General features: G+C 53.7%; 2 protein-coding genes across 3 annotated transcripts; both read left to right on the top strand.

Annotated features, from left to right (window-relative positions):
- The first annotated feature begins 6632 nt into the window (after nt 1-6632).
- Nucleotides 6633-15742, top strand: FANCE (FA complementation group E). Of its 2 annotated transcripts, XM_075555523.1 has the most exons (10): nt 6633-7033; nt 7935-8538; nt 10012-10056; nt 10315-10374; nt 10555-10698; nt 10992-11115; nt 11331-11403; nt 12857-12923; nt 14304-14429; nt 15252-15741. In XM_075555523.1, the coding sequence occupies exons 1-10, from the start codon at nt 6801-6803 to the stop codon at nt 15348-15350; spliced, it is 1575 nt and encodes a 524-aa protein (XP_075411638.1). In that variant the 5' UTR covers nt 6633-6800; the 3' UTR covers nt 15351-15741. The 2 variants fall into 2 exon arrangements, with proteins under 2 accessions (XP_075411638.1, XP_075411639.1); XM_075555524.1 differs by lacking the exon at nt 14304-14429 and having other exon boundaries at nt 15252-15742.
- Nucleotides 15743-16942: 1200 nt separating this feature from the next.
- RPL10A (ribosomal protein L10a) lies at nt 16943-19194 on the top strand. Its single transcript, XM_075555525.1, has 6 exons — nt 16943-17006; nt 17319-17393; nt 17492-17572; nt 17930-18078; nt 18599-18771; nt 18985-19194. The coding sequence occupies exons 1-6, from the start codon at nt 17002-17004 to the stop codon at nt 19153-19155; spliced, it is 654 nt and encodes a 217-aa protein (XP_075411640.1). The 5' UTR covers nt 16943-17001; the 3' UTR covers nt 19156-19194.
- The last annotated feature ends 2140 nt before the right edge of the window (nt 19195-21334 follow it).

Consider the following 21334-nt stretch of genomic DNA (forward strand, 5'->3'; position numbering starts at 1 on the left):
ATTTGTCATTAGAAACAAATATTTTGCAACATATAATTGCATATTGTTTTTGTGATTCATCACTATGTTTTAATGATGTTCAATTTGTAACAAAGAAAATATATCCTGCATAGCAGATATTTATGTGACAATTCATAACAGTAACAAAATTAGTTATGAATAGCAACGAAATAATTTTATGGTTGGGGGTGTGTGTGTCACCACAACACAAGGCATTAGGAAGGTTGAGATCCACTTTAAAGGATCCTGGTGGCATAGGGGTTACGAGCTGGACTGCGATCCTCAAGGTCCATTGTTCGAAACCACTAGCCGCTCCAGGGGAGAAAGACCAGGCTTTCTATTCTCATAAAAATTAGCCTTGGAAACTCAAATAGGCTTTGACCCCGAGTCTGCGTTGACTGGCTGCCAGGGAGTTTGGTTTGGGGTTTGCCATCTTCCTAGCACTCTCTCCTGCCATTTACTGGATGGAAGCTGTAACCCAAACCAAATTCACTGCCGTTCAGTCGATGACTACTCCTATAGGACAGGGTAGAACGGCCCCAGTGATTTTAGAGAGTCCATAACTCTTTACAGGAGTAGAAAGCCTCTTCTTTCTCCCACAGAGAGGCTGGTGGTCTTGAACTGCTGATCTTGCGGTTAGCCCAACTCGAGCCTGATGGTTATGTTTAGCTGTGCTGCTTTTGTGCAGTGGACAACTTCCCCTACCTTCCATGTCAACTGTGAGATCACACAGTTCCTGGGTAACAGGTCATGATCTCCTCTTCCTCCTCCTCCCTCTCCTAGCCAGATCCGATGCCGGTTCTTCTGGCGGGGGAATGGCCACTGCCCCTTCAAGTCTGATTGCATCTACCAGCACCAGACCTCAATTGCTGGTCCTACCTGGCCTGAGAGCGTACAGCTGCCCTCTGGGAGTGAGGTGATTATTGCGGGGGGTGGGCCCAGGGCAGGGGAGGCTGCCAGCCATGGCTTAGCACCCTTGTGAGAAATGTCCATCTATAATTTTAAGGGTGCTGGCTTACACGCAGCACCTTTGAGCAGCGCACAACCTGCCTAGTCATACGTATTGCCCTTGAGTTCCCCTGTTTCTGGGACAGCCAGCCTTGAAGCTGATGGGTTTCCACTGGCTTCTCTCTCCACACCCAGGTGCTGGGTCCAGCCGTGTTCCTAGGGCACCCTGGGCTGGAAGACAATGTGGTCTTCACAGACTGGTCCTGCCCATGGCCTCTGGGGCCTCCCCTCCTCACCCTTCCTCCTGGAGCTCCTCCTGGACGCCAGCAGTTTTGACCGTGGCCGCCTAGAACCAGGGTCAACGTGCTGGGATGAGGGGCAGAGTTTGATTGGTGGTTGGGTCTTTCCCTGGGTGGTGGTGGGTGGTGGTGAGGACGGGGTGCAACAGTGACGAGGCTGGGAAACTTGGAGAGGCATGGAGCGTTCCCGGAGGATGGAGGGAGTGTTCCATTCCCCTCTCTCTCTCTCTCTCTCTCTGGTTTTTAACTTTGCTTCTTTGTAGAAGGATTCTAAAAGGAAACTAATAAAATGCAAGTGAGCCATTTCCAGGGGTGTCTGAAGAGTTCCTAGTGGGCCTGCAAACCCTGTCCCCACCCCGGATGGGGGCAGGAGGATGGTTCCTGTGTTCAGTCTGTTGCATCCACTCACCGGAACGCAGGGCCCGTAGCATCTTTGTGTTATGGGGGGGAGTAATGACTACCCCGATCCTGTGGGGGGCGCTGGATCTACCAGAGTCCTTGAATCAGGCAGAGAGAGGAGAGAGGGGAGAGAGCCAGACAGACAAACAGACCCACCCACCAGGCCTTGTCTTGGAAAGCGTCCTCCCTGGCCATCCCCAGTGCTGGGCTGCAGACCTAGGTGGGCAGAAGCGGCTACAGAATAAAGCCGGGGTTGAGGATGGACAGGGCACTGCTGGCTGGTGGCCAGCGTGCCAACCCCTCACCTTATGCCCCACCATCCCTCTCCTTGCACCCAGTGCAGAGAATCTTTTGAGGACCCAGATCATTCCGTCTGAAGTCAGAACTACTGACCTGGGAGAGAAGGTTCTGGGAAGGAACTTCTTTCCTGCTCTTTGGACCTTTGCCACAAAAGGCTTTGCAGTGTCTGAGAAGTGTTCCCTAACACCCGCGTCTCCCAGGGAGCAGGCACAACTGGAAGCCTCTTAGGCAAAAAGGAAAACATTGACTCAAGTGACCATCCGATCAAGCTCAAAATATCTCCAAGGTGCCTTACTATTCAGAGTGAAAGCCAAGTCCTCCCCTGGCCTGCAGCTCTGGCATGAATAAGCTGCCCCCCTTACTTCCTGATTTTTCCCTCCTGTGTCCATCAAGCTGATTCTGCCCCGAGCCCTTTGAACCTACTGTTTCCCTTCCCTGGAAAGGCCTGCCCCTAATGATGGGCCTGATTTACTCTCCCTCAGGCTTATCTTTCCAGAATGTTCTATTCGAAATCACCCTACTCCCCTTCCCTACGTATAGTCTTCTTTTTAAAATTAATTTTTGTTGAGAACATACCCAGCAAAAAGCACACTGATTCCAGTTTCCACAAGTATGGCCCGGTGACAATGAGGACAGGCCTTTGAGTAGTGCACCCCCTCTCCTTTCCGAGCTGTTCCTCCCCCTTAACAAAGCTCACTGTCCCCTTCGAGGAGGTCTGTGAACAGAACATCAGCAGTTTGAACTCAGCAGCCACTCCTTGGAAAAAAGACGAGGCTTTCTGCTTCCATCAAGAGTGTGGCCTTGGAAACCTTATGGTTTGTCCCGTGGGGTCACTGTGAGTCAGAATCAACTTGTCAGCAGTGGCTTCCCTGCTCCCTAAATTTATTAATTTTTCAAATTGCTGCTGTCACTTTAATCTCATAGAGATCCAACCCTCATTACCATCAAGTCAATTCCAACTCATAGCAGCCCCATAGAGGGTTTCTGAGGCTGTAAATGTTTGTGGGAGTAGACAGTCTCATCTTTGTCTCACAGAGAGGCTGGTGGGGTTGAATCACTGATGTTAGGATTATCATCTGTCCACTGTTTACCAGACAGTGCCTCTAAACAAAAGTACAGTGCTCAAGAAAGACTTTCTTTACAAGTTAGCTAAACTATGATGTGTTTTTATTTCTTTAAAAAAATTTATTTTTATCATTTTATTAGGGGCTCATACAACTCTTTTTTTTTGGGCTCATACAACTCTTATCAAAATCCATACATACATCAATTGTGTAAAGCACATTTGTACATTCGTTTCCCTAATCATCCTCAAAAAATTTGCTCTCCACCTAAGGCCCTGGCATCAGCTCCTAAGTTTTCCCCCTCCCTCCCCAATCCTCCCTCTCTCATGAACCCTTGATAACTTATAAATTATTTTGTCATATCTTTCCCTGTCCGACATCTCCCCTCACCCACACTTCTGTTGGCTGTCCCCCAGGGAGGAGGTCACATGTAGATCCTTATAATCGGTTCCCCCTTTCCAACCCACCCTCCACCCTCCTAGTATCACAACTCACACCACTGGTCCTGAAGGAATCATCTGCCCTGGATTCCCTGTGTTTCCAGTTCCTATCTGTACCAGTGTACATCCTCTGGTCTAGCCAGATTTGTAAGGTAGAATTGTGATCATGATAGTGGGGGAGGAGAAAGCATTTAGGAACTAGAGGAAAATTGTATGTTTCATCATTGCTACCCTGCACCCTGACTGGCTCGTCTCTTCCCCATGACTCTTCTGTAAGGGGATGTCCAGTTGCCTTCAGGTGGGCTTTGGGTCTCCACTCTGCACTCCTCCCTCATTCACTATGATATGATTTTTTGTTCTGATGATGCCTGATACCTGATCCCTTCGACACCTCATGGTCACACAGGCTGGTGTGCTTCTTCCATGTGGGCTTTGTTGCTTCTGAGCTAGATGGCCACTTGTTTACCTTCAAGCCTTTAAGACCCCAGAAGCTTTATCTTTTGATAGTTGGACACCATCACCTTTCTTCACCACATTTACTTATTCACCTGTTTGTCTTCAGTGGTTGTGTTGGGAAGGTGAGCATCATAGAATGCCAATTTAATAGAACAAAGTATTCTTCCATTGAGGGAGTACTTGAGTGGAGGCCCAATATCCATCTGCTACCTTAATACTAAACCTATAAATATATTCATATAGATCTATTTCCCCATCCTCATATATAAGTATATTTACATATGTACATGCTTTTATTTAAACCTCTATAAATGCCTTTTGCCTCCCAGCTCTTTCCTCTATTTCCTTTTACTTTCCTCTTGTTCCACTATCATGCTCAGCCTTCATTAGAGTTTCAGTAATTCCTCTTGGTTACATTACCCTTGATCACGCCCTACCAGGCCTCCTACACTCTCCTCACCACCAATTTGGATCAATTGTTGTTCCCTTGTGCCTGGGTTTGTTAACACCACTACCTTTCCCCCCACTTCCCTCTCTCCCATGTCCCCCCAGAACTGTCGGTCACCTTGTTTTCTCCAGATTATTCATCCAGCCTATCTTATTTAGACAGACCTGCAGAGATAATAATATGCACAAAAACAAGACAGAGCAAAGCCAAGCAACAATATACAACAAAACAATAAAAAACAAAACACAATAAGAAGGAAAAGCTTGTAGTTAGTTCAAGGACTGTTGGCCTTTAGGAGTGTTTTCCAATTCAGTCTGTTGGGGCACAGTGTCCTGGCCCCAAAGTCTACCTTCAGCATTCCCTGGGGACCTCGCCGCTGCGTTCCCTTGCTGTTCTGTTGCACCCCCTTAGTGTTTTGCCTCCATGTGGCGTGATCAGATTGGGCACAATTCTCATTATTATGTGTTTTTATGAGGCTGTTGGGATCGTTTTAGTTTAAACATTTTCCTAGGACAGTAAAGTCCATCCAGCCTACCTGGTTCCAGAAAGTCTGGACTCCATGAGAGTTTGAAATGCTGTTCTGCATTTTCTTCCCTTTGATCCTGATTCTTCTACAGAATCCGTTCCTAAAACGGGCAGCAATGGGAGCCAGGCACTCGCCTGGTTTCATCTTCTAGCACAGGAACCGCCTGACTGACTCTCCTCTTGTCCCAGGCAAATAGAGACCGATGGTTGTGCCCTGAATGGCTGCTTGCAAGCTTTCAAGACCCCAGGCACATTCAACAACTAGGAGGTAGATCAGAAACATTAAACATGTCCTTAGGAAACCACCTTTAAGCGGAATCCGCCAAAACACAGATTCAAGTTCCTTGAGGTGTTTGGTTGTCCTAACAGCAGCTTCTCTCTCTCTCTCTCTCTCTCTCTATATATATATATATATATATATATATATATATATATATATATTCCTTGTAAATATTTCTATCACACTAAATTTGCCATTCAACTTTTTACAAACTCACTGCTGACTCATCGTGACCCACTGGGGGCTTCCCAGACTGTAACTGCTTATGGGAGTGATAAGTCCAGTCTTTCTCCCGAGGAGCTGCTGATGGTTTCGAACTGCCAACCACTTCAGGTGTACGCTTTATCAACAGTAATTACATTAACTGGTTGCACAACCCGACTCTCAGTCAACCTGATTTTCCCATTGCGGTCACGTCGCGGCAACAGTCTACCAGCAACAGCCCTCCCTCCCTGCCACCCTTGGTAACCACTAATAAATGCGAATCTCTAAACACTTGCTTGCTCTTTGGTCTTGTCTTTTTATTCAAGTGCTATCCATGCTCTGATGGTTGACTGATTTCACTCAGCGTGCCTTCAAGTTCCACCCATGTCGCAGCACACATTAAGCCTTCACGCGCACAGTGGGATTCCACTGTATCCATGTGCCACCTTCTGCTTATCCATCCTTCTGTGCAGGGTTGTTTAAGTGGTTTCTGTCTCTTGCTTATTGTGAATATGCTGCACCGAACACTAATGTACAAGGAGCTGACTGCTTTTAGGGTTTTTTGTTCTATCACAGTTCATACATATACATACATCAATTGTATAAAGCACATCTGTACAGTCTTTGCCCTAATCATTTTTTTCTCCTCTTTCCTTTTTTTACATTTTATTAGGGACTCATACAACTCTTATCACCATCCATACATATACATACATCAATTGTATAAAGCACATCCATACATTCCCTACCCCAATCATTCTCAAGGCATTTGCTCTCCACTTAAGCCCCTTGCATCAGGTCCTCGGCGTTAGGTTGTATAGCGACCCCACTCTCGGGGATATTTGCGCACTGAGCGCATCTTTCTGGAGAGGACTGAAATCTAAATGGTGCCATCTGTTGAACCAGGTAAAGTTAGGGTTGGGATTTAACGATGTCCATTAAACAACAAGGGCGCCAGTTAAAATTAAATGCAGCTTTGGTCCTGAAGGGAAAGAAGGTCCAATCCACGACACCCATTAAGAACTTTAGGATTGGCTCCCGCGCAGCCCGCCTCTCCTCCGCCTTTGGCCCGGCCCCCGCCCACAAACAACCCTTTCGGCTGGCCCCGCCCCTGTCTGGCCCCGCCCGGGCCGTGGGCTCCGCCCCGTCCACGGCGCCTCGTCCTATTAGGAGGAGTGTTCCTTACTGGACTCGCCCCTTCCTGTCTGCTCTCAGCACCAAGCCCCGCCCTCGGCCACGCCCACCCCTCCCCTTCCGGCGGCGCGTGCACCGTGTGGCTCCGCGAGCCTTGGGTGGCCTGTGCGCGGTGCGGCGCCGCGCCTTTCCCGGCGCTGTGCTGGGCATGCGCCCGGGGCGAGCGGGGAGCTGGGGCGCTGTCCCCCAGACTCGGAGCCTAGGCGCAAAGCCAAGGTGCGGCGCGGCCCCGGTGCCCCGGCCATGGCGACCCCTGCGGCTGAGGACGCGGATCCCGCTCCCTGGGCGCAGCTAGAGGGCCCCGCGCGCCTCCTGCTCCAGGCGCTGCAGGCGGGGCCCGACGGGACGCGGGGCGGCCTCAGGGTGCTACAGACACTGGCGAGTAGACGCGGGGAGCCCTTCGCCTGGGGTCCCTTCCTCGGGGCGCTGTGCCAGGAGGAGCCGATGGTGGAGGGGCCCGACTGCCGCCTGAAGCTGTAAGTCTCCGCCCGTGGCACTCCTGCCCTGCTCGCTGCTGCATCCTGTGAGGCCCGGCTGGGCTACTCAGACTCATTGCCCAGTGGATGCCGACTCACGGCGACCCTAGAGGACAGGGTAGAACTGCCCCAGTGGGTTTCTGAGACCGTCACTCTCTAGGGGAGTAGAAAGCCTTGTCATTCTGTGGAGTGGCTGGCGGTTTCGAACTGCTGACCCGGTAGTTAGTAGCCTAACATGTAACCACTACACCGAGGCTCTAACTGAGTCACAGAAAGGGTTAAATTATTCCCCTCTGGGAGAACACCTGGGGGAGTCCTGGCCCTAGGAGCCATTCCACGCGGGCACCCTCTGAGAAGGGCCTGCGTCCCGGCAGCTCCCGCGCCCTATGCCAGGGCTACAGACCTGAGACAAGCCTTGCCAGTGGAGTCAAATGGTGTGGATCGCATACATTCATCCCTGACACACGCCTCCAAGGCGAGCCCATGGCTGTGTGTATGTATATGTTGTACACAGGCTCTGAATGTGTGCTTAGGGAAATATAAAAAAAACAACCATCTTGTTGTACGTCGACCAAACATGAGTCTTTGAGTAGGTTCCAATATGAATTTTGGACCTGAAGTAGAGGTGGCAGGGACCTTTTGAGCAGGATGTTTAAGGAATACTTGTGGAAAGATTCCCATACTGCTCCCTTTTCCGTCCACACTGATTCCCCACTCCCCAATTTATAATGGGCAGTATTTGTTGGTTTCTCTTATTCTACTTTATTTGACCACACAGACTTGCGGTACTTCCTCTCAGCGCCAGGTGTGTCCACTGCCTTCCACCCCGCAGTGCAGCGGTACCCGCTCTGCCTTTCAACATGCCGCTGACTGCTTGCTCCCCCTCTGCTCTGCTCTGCAGGAAGCCGCTGCTGCTGCACTTGCCTGTGCTGTGCCAGAGAAACCTGCTGACCCTGCTCATGGCTGTCCGGCCATCGCTGCCCGAGAGCGCGCTCCTCCCTGTGCTGCAGATTGTCCAGCAGGACCCAGGCGCTGACCCCTGGCTGCGAGCCCTGGTGGTTCTGCTGCAAAGGGACCTGGGGGTGGGACTCTCCACTGAGGAAGTCTCCCCACTGTCGGAGAGGTGCCAGAGACAGCTCCGAAGCCTGTGTATGCAACTGGGCCGAGGGGGCAAGGGGCTGAAGTTGCCTCAGGTTCCAGATGCCAAGGAAGGAGAGGAGGAGAAGGAAGAAGACGCGGACTCCCAGCAGCTTGGGAAACGCAAGAAGGAGGCCTCCGAGGAGCCCGCCAGTCCTGAGGGGGAGCGGGCCTCCAAAAAGTTCCGGTGGTTGGAAAGGGACCAGGACCCTCAGGAGGAGGAGCCCCTGGAATGCCTCGCCAGTGGAGGAGGCACATCACCGGTCCTGAGCCAGCCTGCGGTGGGTGCTGAGCCCAGAGAGGCACCTCTGAAGCTGGAGGACTCGAAGGATCTAGTGGAGCCCCTGGAGCTACCCAAAGCTGTGCAGGTACTGGGGTGAGGTGGGGCTTGGAGTAGCCTTCAGGAGTTGGGAGTAGGGCGGGCAGGAGCCCTGGTGGCATAGTGGATACCCGCTGGGCTGCTAACCTCAAGGTCAGCAGTTTGAAGTCAGCAGCTGCTCTGCAAGAGAAAAGAGGCTTTTTACTCCTGTACAGAGTTACAGTCTCTGAAACCCACAGGGTGAGTTGAATCCTGCCTTTTCTTATAAAAATAATTTATTGGGGGCTCGTACAGCTCTTAGCACAATCCATCCATCCATCCGTTGTGTCAAGCACATTTGTACATACGTTACCGTCATCATTTTCAAAACACTTTCTTTCTACTTGAGTCTTGGGTGTCAGCTCCCCCCCCACCCCCCACTGTGCCCTGGCTTATGTGCTGTTGTTGTGTGCATTGCGGGCCCCTGTGTGTGCGACAGAAGGGAACACTGCCCGGCTCCGCTTCATGCTCACCCTCACGACTGTGGTCATGTTTGAGCCCGTGGTGGGAGCCGCTGTTTCAGTCCATCTCATCAAGGGCCTTCCTCTTGGCTGCCCTCCAGAGGCTGGTCTCTCCTGACAGCACGTCCAAAGGATGTGAGCCCAAGTCCCAGCGTCCTTGCCTCTAAGGACCATGAAGGTTGTATTTCTTTTGAGACAGCTCTTGTCCTCCAGGAGCAGCAATGAATCAGAAGCGACTCAATGCCGGGGTTTTTTTTGGGGGGGGCTTGGGGGTGAGGAGGGCTTGAAGGCTGGTAGGGACAGTGTCTCCCAAAAGGCTGTTGAGGGAGCTGGCCTCCACAGACTCCAAGGGAAGAAAGGATGGAGAAGGGAGTTACGGCAGGTGGGAAGCCCACCTGTCATAATGGTCCCAGGCTCTGTAGCTCTCTGGCGCCCTCTCCTGGCAGGGGGCAGTCATGTCAGCATCCAGCCAGCCTTGGCTCCTCGGCCTGGGCGTGCCCCAGTAGGCTCGGATGCAGAGTGGATCAGATGAGTTCCGAAACACAGGCATTGTCTACTGTGGGTTCTTAAGTCCTTGTCACCGTAAGAGAGGGCATCAAAAAAGTCATGGGAAAAAATCCACTTTCCCCCAAAACTTTGACCCCCCCAAAAAAGGTAAAACACCACACCAACCAAACTCATTGCTAGCCAGTAGATGCCGACTCATGGCCACCCCAGAGAACAAGGTAGAAACCTGTGGGTTTCTGAGACTGAAACTCTACAGGAGCAGAAAGCCTCATCTCTCCCCGGCAGAGCTGTCGGTGGGTTTGAACTGCTGACCTAGTGGTTAGCAGCCCAGTGTGTAACCACCTTGCCACCAGGTTCCTCAAACTTCTTGATGCTTACTACTCAACAGACTTTGTGTCTTTGGCTCCTTGAATCATCTCTCACTGGTCTGGGGTCTCCTTGGAAAGAGAGCGGGCCTGGGCTTGGGGCCCTGCTGCGGAAGTCCGGCCCGGCAGAGACTGAACTCTCTTCCACAGGACCAGCTTCCTAGGCTGCAGCAGCTGCTGAAGACCTCTGGGGAGGTGAGCATCTGCTACCTTGCTTACCATAGCCCTTCCTCCGCCTTCTGCCAGGCACCCTTGCCACACCCAGGGAACCCCAGTGCTTGGAGGCCTGACTGGTCTGAGGACAGTCACTGTGGGGACTTTTCTTGGCCCAAGTATAGGCCACCTGATGCCATGCCAGGTGCCCCCCTCTGGTAGGCTCTTTGGGGGACCCGGACCACCTCCTGTGCCCAGCACAGGCCTCTGGCAGCCCTAACATGGGGTTTGCCTTCCCAGGAGTTCCAGGGTGCCCCGCCAGCTGAGCTGCAGCTTCTCCAGGAATGCAGCCCCAGACAGGTGAGTTCAGAGCGCAGACTGGGCCTGAGGCCCCTTTCCATTTGTTGTGGGGCTTTGGGAAAGGGGGTGGTTATTTCCTCCCTGCCCTTCAGGGGCTGGGGTCACCCTGAATGGTTTCCAGGAGCCCCTGATTCCCCTCCCCCACTTGCCTTACCAGGGGCCCCACTTCCCCTCTGGCAGGTAGACCTGCTGTGTGCTCAGCTGCAGCTCCCCCAGCTCCCGGACACGGGCCTCCTGCAGCTGTGCTCCTGGCTGTTGGCCCTGTCACCAGCTCTCAGCGTCAGCACCGCCACCCTGCTGGCCAGGAGCCTCTTTCTTGGGCGGGTAGGTGCATCAGGAGACCCTGGGACCACCAAGGAATGGGGGGCAGAGACTGCTCTCAGGCTGGGTAGCCTGGTAGGGTGGGGATCCGGGGAAGTCCCCCTGACTGGCCCCTAACAACTTCCTGGACCCGGAAGCCGATTGACAGGCTTTCAGGGATTGGGGAGCTATGGGAGGTCCATTTGGGATAGAAGAACTGGTTTGTCTCTGTCTACGTCCCACCATCTGAGATGTGTACGTGAGCATCGACAGCAGGGAACAGTTCTCGGAATGATTGTCCCCTGCTCTTGATGTAGATCCTGTCCCTGACATCCTCGGCCTCCCGCCTGCTCACGGCCGCCCTGACCTCCTTCTGTGCCAAGTACGCCTACCCTGTCTGCAGAGCCCTCCTGCTCCCTGTGCTCCAGGCCCCGGGCCCAGGTAACTGCAGCCAGCTCCCAGACAGGTCACCGCCCATGCTGTCCTGTCCCCGTGCCCCTCACTGCAGGGGAACCAGCAGGAGAAGGACATCAGCAGATAAATATGCCTGCTGCTTCTCGGTGATGCCCCAGTGGTGGGACAGGCATGCCCCCTCCCCCCGTGTCCATTTCCCTGCCCCCTTCCCCCACTTCTCCCCTTTGCTGCTCCCCATCCAGGTTCAGCGCAAATGGAGCTGCTGTGCTGCCTTGTGAAGGCTGTGGAGCCGGACACGCAGGGGCTAATGCTGGGGTGAGTGATTGACCCTTAGGCTGCCTTGCCCCACTACCTCTTCCCCCAGTTCAGCCCTGCTCCTGGTACCCAGGGTTGGCGGCGAGTGGGCATCCACTCCTGTGCCTCAAAGATGGGCAATGGCTCAGCCAACCCCCCTCTCTGTTGCCTGGACCCGGCTGTGCCTTCCCTCTGTGGGCTCATGCCACCTGCCATCCCGGGAAGCTTCTAAGCCCAGGGTTGCAGGCTTCTCTTATTCTGTCCCGCTAAGTGGGGGTATGGGCTCTGTGCCAGGTACCTCAGGGACCACAGATACACCGTTGGCCATCCCTGCTCTGGGCAGCTGACAGGGCAGCTGAACACGGCAGTGGTGACAGACGCTGGCTTCGGCTCTCCTCCTTGCCTCTCTTGCTTGGTTGTGTGTGAACGCAAGCAGCGATTCCATCTCTCGGAGCCTCCGTGGTCCCGTCTGCAGATCCTGTGCATCAGCGGGCTTTTATGGAGAGCAAGTGGAACAGCGCACGTGAACGGCATTGCTTGGCAACTTCTCAGAGAGCGGCGAGGCTGCGTCTCATGCCCCTTGGACACGCCGTCAGGAGAGGCCAGCCCCTGCAGGACATCGTGCTTGGTAGAGTGGACGGGCAGCGAGGAAGAGGAAGACCTTCGACCTGACAGATGGCCCCCATGGGTGCTACCGTGGGCACATCTGTTGTGCATAAAGCCGCTGATGGCCCCTCACAAGAACGTGGGCTGCATTCGCATCCAAGCCCCACCACAATCGGTGTCAGCGTCAGTGTTAAGATTGGGACATCGAGATAGATACACAGGACGCGAGGTAAACCCGTTACCCCCCCAGGGCACGCGGGCACGGCCTATCCAATCCGGAGAACTCGAGAGGAGAGAGCTGCCTGGGACGCCTTTCCTGTCTGTGTTACAAAGGCCCCCCGATAAACAGGAGAAGTGAATCGCAGAGGAGGGGTTAAGGGACTGGGCCAGAGGTCACCCTGCCCTCCAGTGACGAAGCCTGGAATCAAGCCCACGTCTGTCCATCCAAGAAGTCTCACGGTTCCCACGGTGGCATGCTGCTGCCTTTCAGACAAGGGCAAGCCTGTGCTTGTGGACTGAGGGTCTTGGTGGGCGGGGCTCTCTGGGAGGCTTGCTGGCTCCAGGCGGCCTGTGTCCCCTCACTCCATCAGGTGCCCTCCCCTGCCTTTGGACCCAGCCTGCGGTATTTTCCAGGGGGGCTTTGCATGTTGCACTATCCAGCCCTTTGCACTCAGCTCCTGGGGGTCTCGGGAGGTGTGGGACCTTCCCAGCACTGACTATGAGTTCTGTGCAGTGGCTACTGAGATGGTGGCCCTGACCATGTCTGCTCTTGGCCGTGCAGCTTGGCTGTCCCTGGGTAGAAGCCAGGGGTGCCAGCCTGGGGGTGGGGGGGACACGCCGCGTTCCTCACCGGGCCTCTGCTCTGCAGCCAGATCTTGGAGCTGCCCTGGAAGGAGGAGACGTTCCTGGTGTTGCAGTCCCTCCTGGAGCAGCAGGTGAGCGAGAGAGTGGACCGGGCAGTGCTGGCTGTGGAGGGGCTCAGGGGACAGCTGCCGGGCAGCGGGTACCCACGACAGTGCGAGGGCTTGAAGGGCCTGTCGCTGAGGCTCCATGCTCTGTAGAGCCCAGCTCCACCTCCCCCAGACTGGGTAGTCTCAGGGGAGGGATAGTTTGCTGGGCTTCTTCAAAGCACGGTGGTGTAGTGGCTGCTGCTACCCACAAGGTCCGAATTCAAAGCCACCAGCCACTCCTGGTGGGGCTGTTTACGCCCATAAAGAGTGAGTCTCTAGAACCCACAGGGCCTACCCATCTCAGCTGCCTGAGTGAGTTGCTGTGAGTCAGAAGCAAGTCCATGACAGTGAGTTGTAGAGTTTATGTAAATGGTTGATTTTGAAGATGTCATAGTTCCATGTGGCTCATGATCTTAAAAGTTCAAAAGGACAGAGAGTAAGAAGAAAATATGCCCATCTGTCCCCCAGCTGTCCAGATTCCCCTGCCCAGGGCTGCTGCTGTCAATGGTCCCCGGGAGGTCAAGGAGAAGGAGGGAATTGATGTGCTCGCCCCCCTACTTTTGATAGGAAAGATAATGTGCCATTCACACCCTATATTTTATTTTAAGCAGTTTTATTGGCACACGATCCGCTTGGAGTACAATTGCATCGGTTAATCCCATCCAGAAAACCTGTACAATCGTCACCACAAGCGATTTTAGAACATTTTCTTTCTTTCTTGAACTCATTGTGATTCTCTCCCCACTGTATATTTTAAACTTAATACGTTTGGGTGGTTTTTCCATGGACCCTGCCTCCTTTGTTTATATCTTAGGTCGTTGCTGTAATCTCTCTATTGAGTTTCCCCCTCGGTGAGGGCGTAACGATAGCTCTGTGGTGCCCTTTAAGTGAGGCGATCGGCACACAGTGCTCCGGATGCTGCCTGTCGCATACCCCAAACCAGACCCACCGCCTCTGCGTCCCCTCCAGGCCGCAGCGACCCTCCAGAGGGTTTCCAAGACTCGCTGTTTACGGGAGCAAACAGCCTCACCTCTCTCCCGTGGAGTGGCTGCTGGCTTTGAACTGCCGACCTTGCTGCGGTTAGCGTTCCCACCCCTCACCCCGCAGCCTGTATCATGGTTATTAATTGGTTGCCGTTATTCTGAAGAGCTTGGGGCTTGCTCCTCTGTCGCTGGGTGCCACGCCTCGAGTGCATGGTCTCCGTGTCACCCTTGTCACAGCCCCCGCAGCCTAGTGGAACGGGCCTCGCTTCACCGATGGGGAGTCTTCCCCAGGTCACCCAGCTAAGAAGTGAGGCCAGGGCTGGCTGCATGGGTGAGCCCAGGCCTGCCTTGTGATGCCCCTCCATCTCCTCAACACGGGTAGGTGGAGCTGACCCCTGAGAAGTTCAGCATCTTCGTGGCAAAGCTCTGTGAAGCTGGGCCGGCAGCCACCACGTCCACGGCCTATGCCAAGCTCATGCTGACGGTGATAACCAAGTACCAGGCCAGCGTGAGTGAGGGTGGGCCCCCGCAAAGCCCCACCTGCCCACAGCTTCAGGCCTGGGCCAGAGCGATGGAGCCACCCACAAGGCCCTTCACCCAGCCAACACTATGATGGCCCAGAAACCTGAAGAGGCCTTGGGTGGTGGTGGGGGGTCAACAGTGGCCAATGACGTCCCTGTCCCCAAGCTGTGATCTCTCCCCACCCAGGGTCAGTGAGCGATGGGCAAAGATACAATTAGCAGATCACTGTCAGGTCTGCTGGGGGCCGGGTGGGAGGTGTGCACAGAGCAGTTGGTGGCAGGTGAGGGGGGCATGTAAGCATTGTCTGTGGGTGGCAGTTGGGAGAGACTTGTGACAATGTGGGTGTCAAGGCCTGGAGATGGGGGAGGGCATTTTAGCCAAAGGAGATGGTTTAAGCCATGCTGTCCAGGATCCAGGAGTGGTTAGTGTGGCTGGGCCTAAAAGGATGGGGGTAAGGCTCTCAAATTCACTACCTGCCATTGAGTCAGTGCCCACTCATAATGGCCCTAGAGGACAGGGTAGGACTGCCCCTGTGGTTGCCGAGACTTCAATCCTTTGTGGGAGCAGAAAGCCTCTTCTTTCTCTGGTGGAATGCCGGGTGGTTTCGAACCGCTGACCTTGTGAGTAGCAGCCCAACAACACCAGGGTTTCTGCCTGAAGCCTGTGAAACTATGAGGTAGATGGGATTCCTCACGAGCAGTCTTCTTCCAGCATATGGCTCCCTCTCTCCTTCCCAGAGACCAGGTGCAGAGTGGGGAGGAGAGGGAGGGACCACTGGAGCCCTGACCCGATTCTGCCCTCTCCCCAGATCACTGAGGCCCAGAGGCAGGGCCTGGCTACTGCTGCAGGACTCAACTCGACCTTCCTGAGGAAGTCCCTGCAGGCCGCCCTAAGACACCTGGCCTGACTTCCACCCAGGGACCTGCTGAAGGCCTCGGTCTGGATGAACTTGCCCTACTTCCTGGCTGAGGCTGGCCATCCCAGGACTCAGCACCCCACCTTCCCAGGCTCCAGACCCAGGCTGGGCTTCCCAGGCTGCAGGGGCAGGATGAGCTTTCGTTGTCTAGGGCTGCTGGCCCTGGTGTCCGTGTCTTTGCTGCTACCTCAGGCCTCAGGGACAGAGGCTTTCCACGAGGCCCCCAACAGGTCCCAGCAGACCCAGAGTAGTTGTGTGATGCTCCTGGAATCCAGAAGGCCTGTGCACGCTACACAAAGCTCTTGCAATTAAATGTGTGTAATGACCATTTATATATGTGTATTTTAAATTTTTATCTGACAATAATTTATCAAAAGTTTTTCATTAAAAAACAACAACAACAACACAAAACCCGGCAAGTTCAATAATGTGCCCTATTACAGGCAGTGTCTGTCTTCTCATTACCTTTGGGTGTTTGGTGGCAACACCAGCCTCTGCTCGGTGACAAGGGTCAGATTTTCTTGGTAAAATATTATGTGGGGGAAGGTGGTGAAGACTTAGTTCTGTACAGGCTGGCTAAGTAGCTCATTCAGGTTTGTGCGCCAGGTGATCTGTGATGCCACTCAGACTTGGGGAAATCAAAATCACCAAACTCAGTGCCATCTGGTTGATGCCAAGTCACAATGACCCTATTGGACCAAAAAGAACCACCCCTGTGGGTTTCCAAGACTAATACTTTATGGGAGCAGAAATCCTCATCTTGCTCCTGGTTAGCACCTGGTGCTTTTGAACTGCTGACCTTGTGGTTAGCAGCCCAAGACGTGGACCCACTATACCATAGGAGGTATAACCCTAGCCTCAAATGTGGGGGTGTCTCAGTGCATTTGGGAAAGGCTCTCAGGCAGTCACCATTAGGGGAGGGATCTTGTTACTGTGGTGCTGAGGAGAGAAGAGGATGGGGCCCGCTGAACAGGGAAAGGCAGCAAAGATTATGTGTACAGTATTGCGTGTGGACACTTGGTAGGCGGATGTAAGGGAATCACCTATGAGGTAAGTTTATTTCCTAGCTGTGTCCACTGCAAGGGTTGAGGGTCAACAACACAACTTGCCACATGCCTTACAAAAACCTACTTGGAAGACACGAGCCCATTAAAGCAAGATGCTGAGGGAGGTTGGCCTGAGCCAGAAATGGAGCCGCCTTTTGTGCAGTTCATTCAGGTTTTATGGGCCAGGTAATCTGTTAAGACAGAGGATTCAGGAAGTGGGAAAGACAAATGTAGCGGAATTAAATGCTCTCAGCCAAAATAAGACATTGTACCTTTAAGGATGTAGTATACATGTGACTGTTAATACTTAATCCTGGAACCAACCCCTTTCCAAATCTAACGGCAGCTGGCACGCATGGGGTATTCTCAGGGTACACTGGGCACTCCAAATGACAGCATCCTACGTTTAACCGCGTTGCAACACGCGGCATCGCCCTCCAGTGGTAGCAGGCGGTATCGCTCTTCTGGACCGCGCGACCCTGCCGCGCGCTGGTAGGCCAGGGGAACGAGGGACGTCTCGCGAGAGCAGGGCTCCTATTTGTACGCATGCGCGAGCTGCGTTACTCTCTTTTCCGGTTGCCGCAGCGCTAGGAACCATGAGGTTAGTGCCATTTAGAGCCCTATCTGCGGCCATCCGCCTCTCCTAGCCCCGCACAGGGAATGCGGTTCTTACGGACGGAATCTGGGGGCCTTTACTCGGCATCGCTGCGGGGCATTTCGTGCCGCGGTTTCACCTGCGGCTTCTCCGCCAGATGCGGCCCTCCGTCGGCCATGGGTCTGGCTGGGGGGTCCAAATCGCCTCACCTGGGGCCCGTCCTGTGGCGTGTCCCCCGGTCTGGAAACCAGGAGGCAAGCCGAGGGAGTTGAACTGACGGCCCCCGGCCCTGAGCGTCCGTTTGCCTTTCTCCCGCAGCACCAAAGTCTCTCGCGACACCCTCTACGAGGCGGTGCGGGAAGTCCTGCACGGGAACCAGCGCAAGCGCCGGAAGTAAGTGCACCTCCCCGGGGCGGGGGGGGGGCGGCCAGGCCCGACACGGTTTGGGAAAACCGGGCGTTTGAAACCCTCCCTGTCTGCCCTTCCGCAAGGTTTTTGGAGACGGTGGAGCTGCAGATCAGCCTGAAGAACTACGACCCTCAGAAGGACAAACGCTTCTCGGGCACCGTCAGGTTGGCACCGCTCTCATCTCACCCAGCCCTCGGTGCCCCCGTGCCTGCGCGCCTCCCTTCAGGCGCCTGCTCAGGCAGGCAGGCAGGCACCGCGGTACCGACGTGCCAGGGTAGCTCGGACCCCCTGCTCCGGGCAGGCGTGGCTGAGCGGACCCCCACCCTGGGTCTTAAAACGTGAGGGGAGGCGTGGGGAGGCCTCGGCCAAGCCCGCCGGCTAGTTTGAGAAGCCAGACTAGTTGTTGGTGATGTGTCCTCTCTGGGTAAGGCGCTCTCCTTGGCTGTAGCCCCGGCTCCCTTCTCCCGCCTTTGCGGCCCAGGCCTGGCAGTGACCTCTTCTGTTCGTTCCCTACAACGCAGGCTTAAGTCCACCCCGCGCCCCAAGTTCTCAGTGTGTGTCCTTGGGGACCAGCAGCACTGCGACGAAGCGAAGGCCGTGGAGATCCCTCACATGGACATCGAGGCGCTCAAGAAGCTCAACAAGAATAAGAAGCTGGTCAAAAAGCTGGGTGAGTGCCGCCGGAGGCAGGCCGCGTTGGTGGGCGGGGCTCCTGCCACTAGGACGGCTTCTGTGGTTATTCACAAGCTTGAATTTGCTTTGGGGATCATTTATGGGCCAGGGAGCCCAATCGTTCTTAACAGTGAGCAGAGGTGACTTAACAGCTAGGGGCTATGGAGCTTGAATCTGACCCCAGGCAGCCTGGTCTTCTGGGGTTTCCTGTGAATGTGGACCATGCAGACCGGAGGGTGAAGCTAGTCTGTAGTGGGAGCTGCATGCTGGGGATGGGGAGGGTGTTCTCGCTGCACCAGGCTCTCCCCCGCCCCCACCTCCCGCGGTACTGTTGGGAAGGTGTGGGGGCAGGACACTGGCCAGTACACAAGCATCCTGTGACTGACTGGCATCCTTTTTTTAAAAAACATTTTATTAGGGGCTCATACAACTCTTATCACAATCCATACATATACGTACATCAATTGTATGAAGCACATTCCTTTGCCCTAATCATTTTGGCATCCTTTCTTTATCAGCCAAGAAGTATGATGCCTTTTTGGCCTCAGAGTCCCTGATCAAGCAGATTCCTCGAATTCTGGGCCCGGGCCTGAACAAGGCCGGGAAATTCCCTTCCCTGCTGACCCACAATGAGAACATGGTGGCCAAGGTCGACGAGGTGAAGTCCACCATCAAGTTCCAGATGAAGAAGGTAAGACGTCTTTGATGTGGGCAAGGTGCAGAAGTTCACCTAGGTGGGATTAAAGTGGGGCTGGGAGTCCCACTCATCTTGAAGTCAAGCTGTTCCAGAGCTAAACAGGAGGGAGGCTGTTCTCCGGGGTTGGCCTTGGTTCAGTCCTCAGATGGGAGGGGTGTTGAGCGTGGGCACACGCCCTGACTTGACCCTCCCTGCTTCCTCCCCCAGGTGCTGTGTCTGGCAGTGGCAGTTGGCCATGTGAAGATGACAGATGATGAACTTGTGTACAACATCCACTTGGCTGTCAACTTTTTGGTTTCGCTGCTGAAGAAGAATTGGCAGAATGTCCGTGCTTTGTACATTAAGAGCACCATGGGGAAACCCCAGCGCCTGTACTAAGCTACGGCTCAATAAACTTTATTGTTCCTGTTAACTGTCTGCTTGGGATTGGGTGGGGACAAGGGTTGGTGCTCTGGGCGAGGTAGCCTGTGCCTCTTGGTGGTGAATTGCCATTTTCCTGGAGGGGATTCCAGGGTATAGAGCACATACCAGCTGCTAGACCAAACAGGATTGACTCCTGTAATCCCCCTGGAGAAGGAGGCAAGGCCTTCATTCACAAGGAGCCTGTGGTAGCTTACCCCAGAGCCTTATCCACAATTTAGCAACTTCTCAGGTTTTGTACCCTTTTACTGCACTGGGGTGGGCCTTTACCCGTGTTTTCCTGTGGTGACATGCTGCCGTGGGCTGGAACAATGCGAGGGGACTGCAAAGGCAGGTGCTACGCTCCTAGACAACATGGTGACAGAAACATGGTAGAGGGGCAGCAGAAAGGCAAGCCCCTCAGACTGGCTGCAACAATGGATTCAGGCACTGTTGTGAAGGTGGCACAGGCCAGCAGTGTTTGTTCAAAGGGTCACTTGGGAAGAAAGCCTTTCTGCTGTAATGATCTGTAGCCTCAAACCCACGGAGGCCTGTATCTTAGGTAGACCTTGAATAATTGCAACCTTTGTTAGATTACTATAGATGGGGTTCACATGGGGCTGAGAGATGAGGATTCCCTGATGGTATGGCAGGTGTAGTCCTTGATCCTGGGGGAGCTAATCCCAGCCTGAACAGCTGATTATAATCAGTCATTCACTGCTCAAATAGTTGAGGAAAATAGATAACAGACCAGCACAAATCAATCTGGCATCTGAGGGTGTTCTCTAGGGAGCCAACAGGCATGGAAATTTCCGAAGCCTTTGCCCCAGGCAGGCCCAGGCCCCGCCCTGGGTTTAAGACACTTCCTGGAGTTGCTGCCTCCAGTACTGGAAAGGTGGCTTTCGGCTGATGTTAAACACTTGTGATTTAACCTCTGACTTGAATCTACTTTGTTTCACTTAGGTAAATAAAGGAACCAGTTCATCATTCTGCTTAAAAGGTTAATCTAAAGCATAAACACAATTGTTCCAAAATACTTCACGGCAAAACTACCTGCTTGGGATCCGTGAAGAAGCTGTGAAGCTTGTTTCTTGCCACTTAACCTTTGAAGTTAAACAACTGGCAGGCAAGATGGCTGTGACCTGCATCTGGTGGTGAGTGGTGGGTTTCCATGGTCAAGATAATGTAAGATCCACTTTGGTCCTTTCTCCGTGAAACATCTAGTCTCTACAAGGTTCCTGGTGAGGTGAGGAGGGAAAGTAGCTACGATACTAAATAAACAAAACCCACTGCCATCAAATCGATGCCGGCTCATAGTGACCCCTGCTCTGGGTTTCCAAGACTATTACTATTTACAGGCGTGAAAAGCCCCGCCTGTCTCCCAAGGAGCAAGCAGCTGGTGGTATCAAAACGCCAACCGTGTGGATCGCAGCCCAACATACCACTACACCACCAGGGCTCCGTGTAGTTTCCGTGAAGGGGACAGTGTATGTATGCAGCATGGATACAATTGGAAGCTTGTTGAGCAGGTTTATCGACTAGTTGAAAGGAGTGTTTGCACTGTGTTGGGCACATGCTACCAGTAGCAATGCCTGAGGAGTCTCTGGTCCACAAGGGTCAGTGCTGACCTGTAAGTCAAAAGGCTGATGGTCCGAACCCACCCAGAGACTCCTTGAAGAGGCTTGGCTTCTGTTCCCAAAAGGTTCCAGACATGGGAACGCTCCTAAGCAATTTCACTCTGCATATGAAGGGTTGCCATGAGGCAGAACCTACTAGCTGACAAGATCTAGTAACATGCAGCCCACCCAGGTGGCGTCAGGTCTGGGCTGCCACAATCTAGGAACAGGTGTTAGGGAACCTTGGGAATGGATGATCCCACCCAAGCAGCCCTCCCCAGTCTCTTGACTTAAGGGCAGATGGAGTGTGGGCAGTCCTGAGGCCCTCAGCTCCGTCAAAATAAGCCATACCTTGTTTGCATCTTAGACACTCGCAACCTTGAGTCTTCCTGGGCTGTTGATTTCACTAGCCTGCATTTAAACTGAATCCACGCCACTTCGCAAACCTGTGACTTCAAGTACTGCACAGGTAGACGTTGTGGAACTGGAGAATGTTCTGTTGTGTGTAGTCCTTGCCACCGTTAGAAAAATAAGAATCGCAT

Source organism: Tenrec ecaudatus, chromosome 7, assembly GCF_050624435.1.
Source record: "Tenrec ecaudatus isolate mTenEca1 chromosome 7, mTenEca1.hap1, whole genome shotgun sequence".
Classification (NCBI taxonomy): Eukaryota; Metazoa; Chordata; class Mammalia; order Afrosoricida; family Tenrecidae; genus Tenrec; species Tenrec ecaudatus.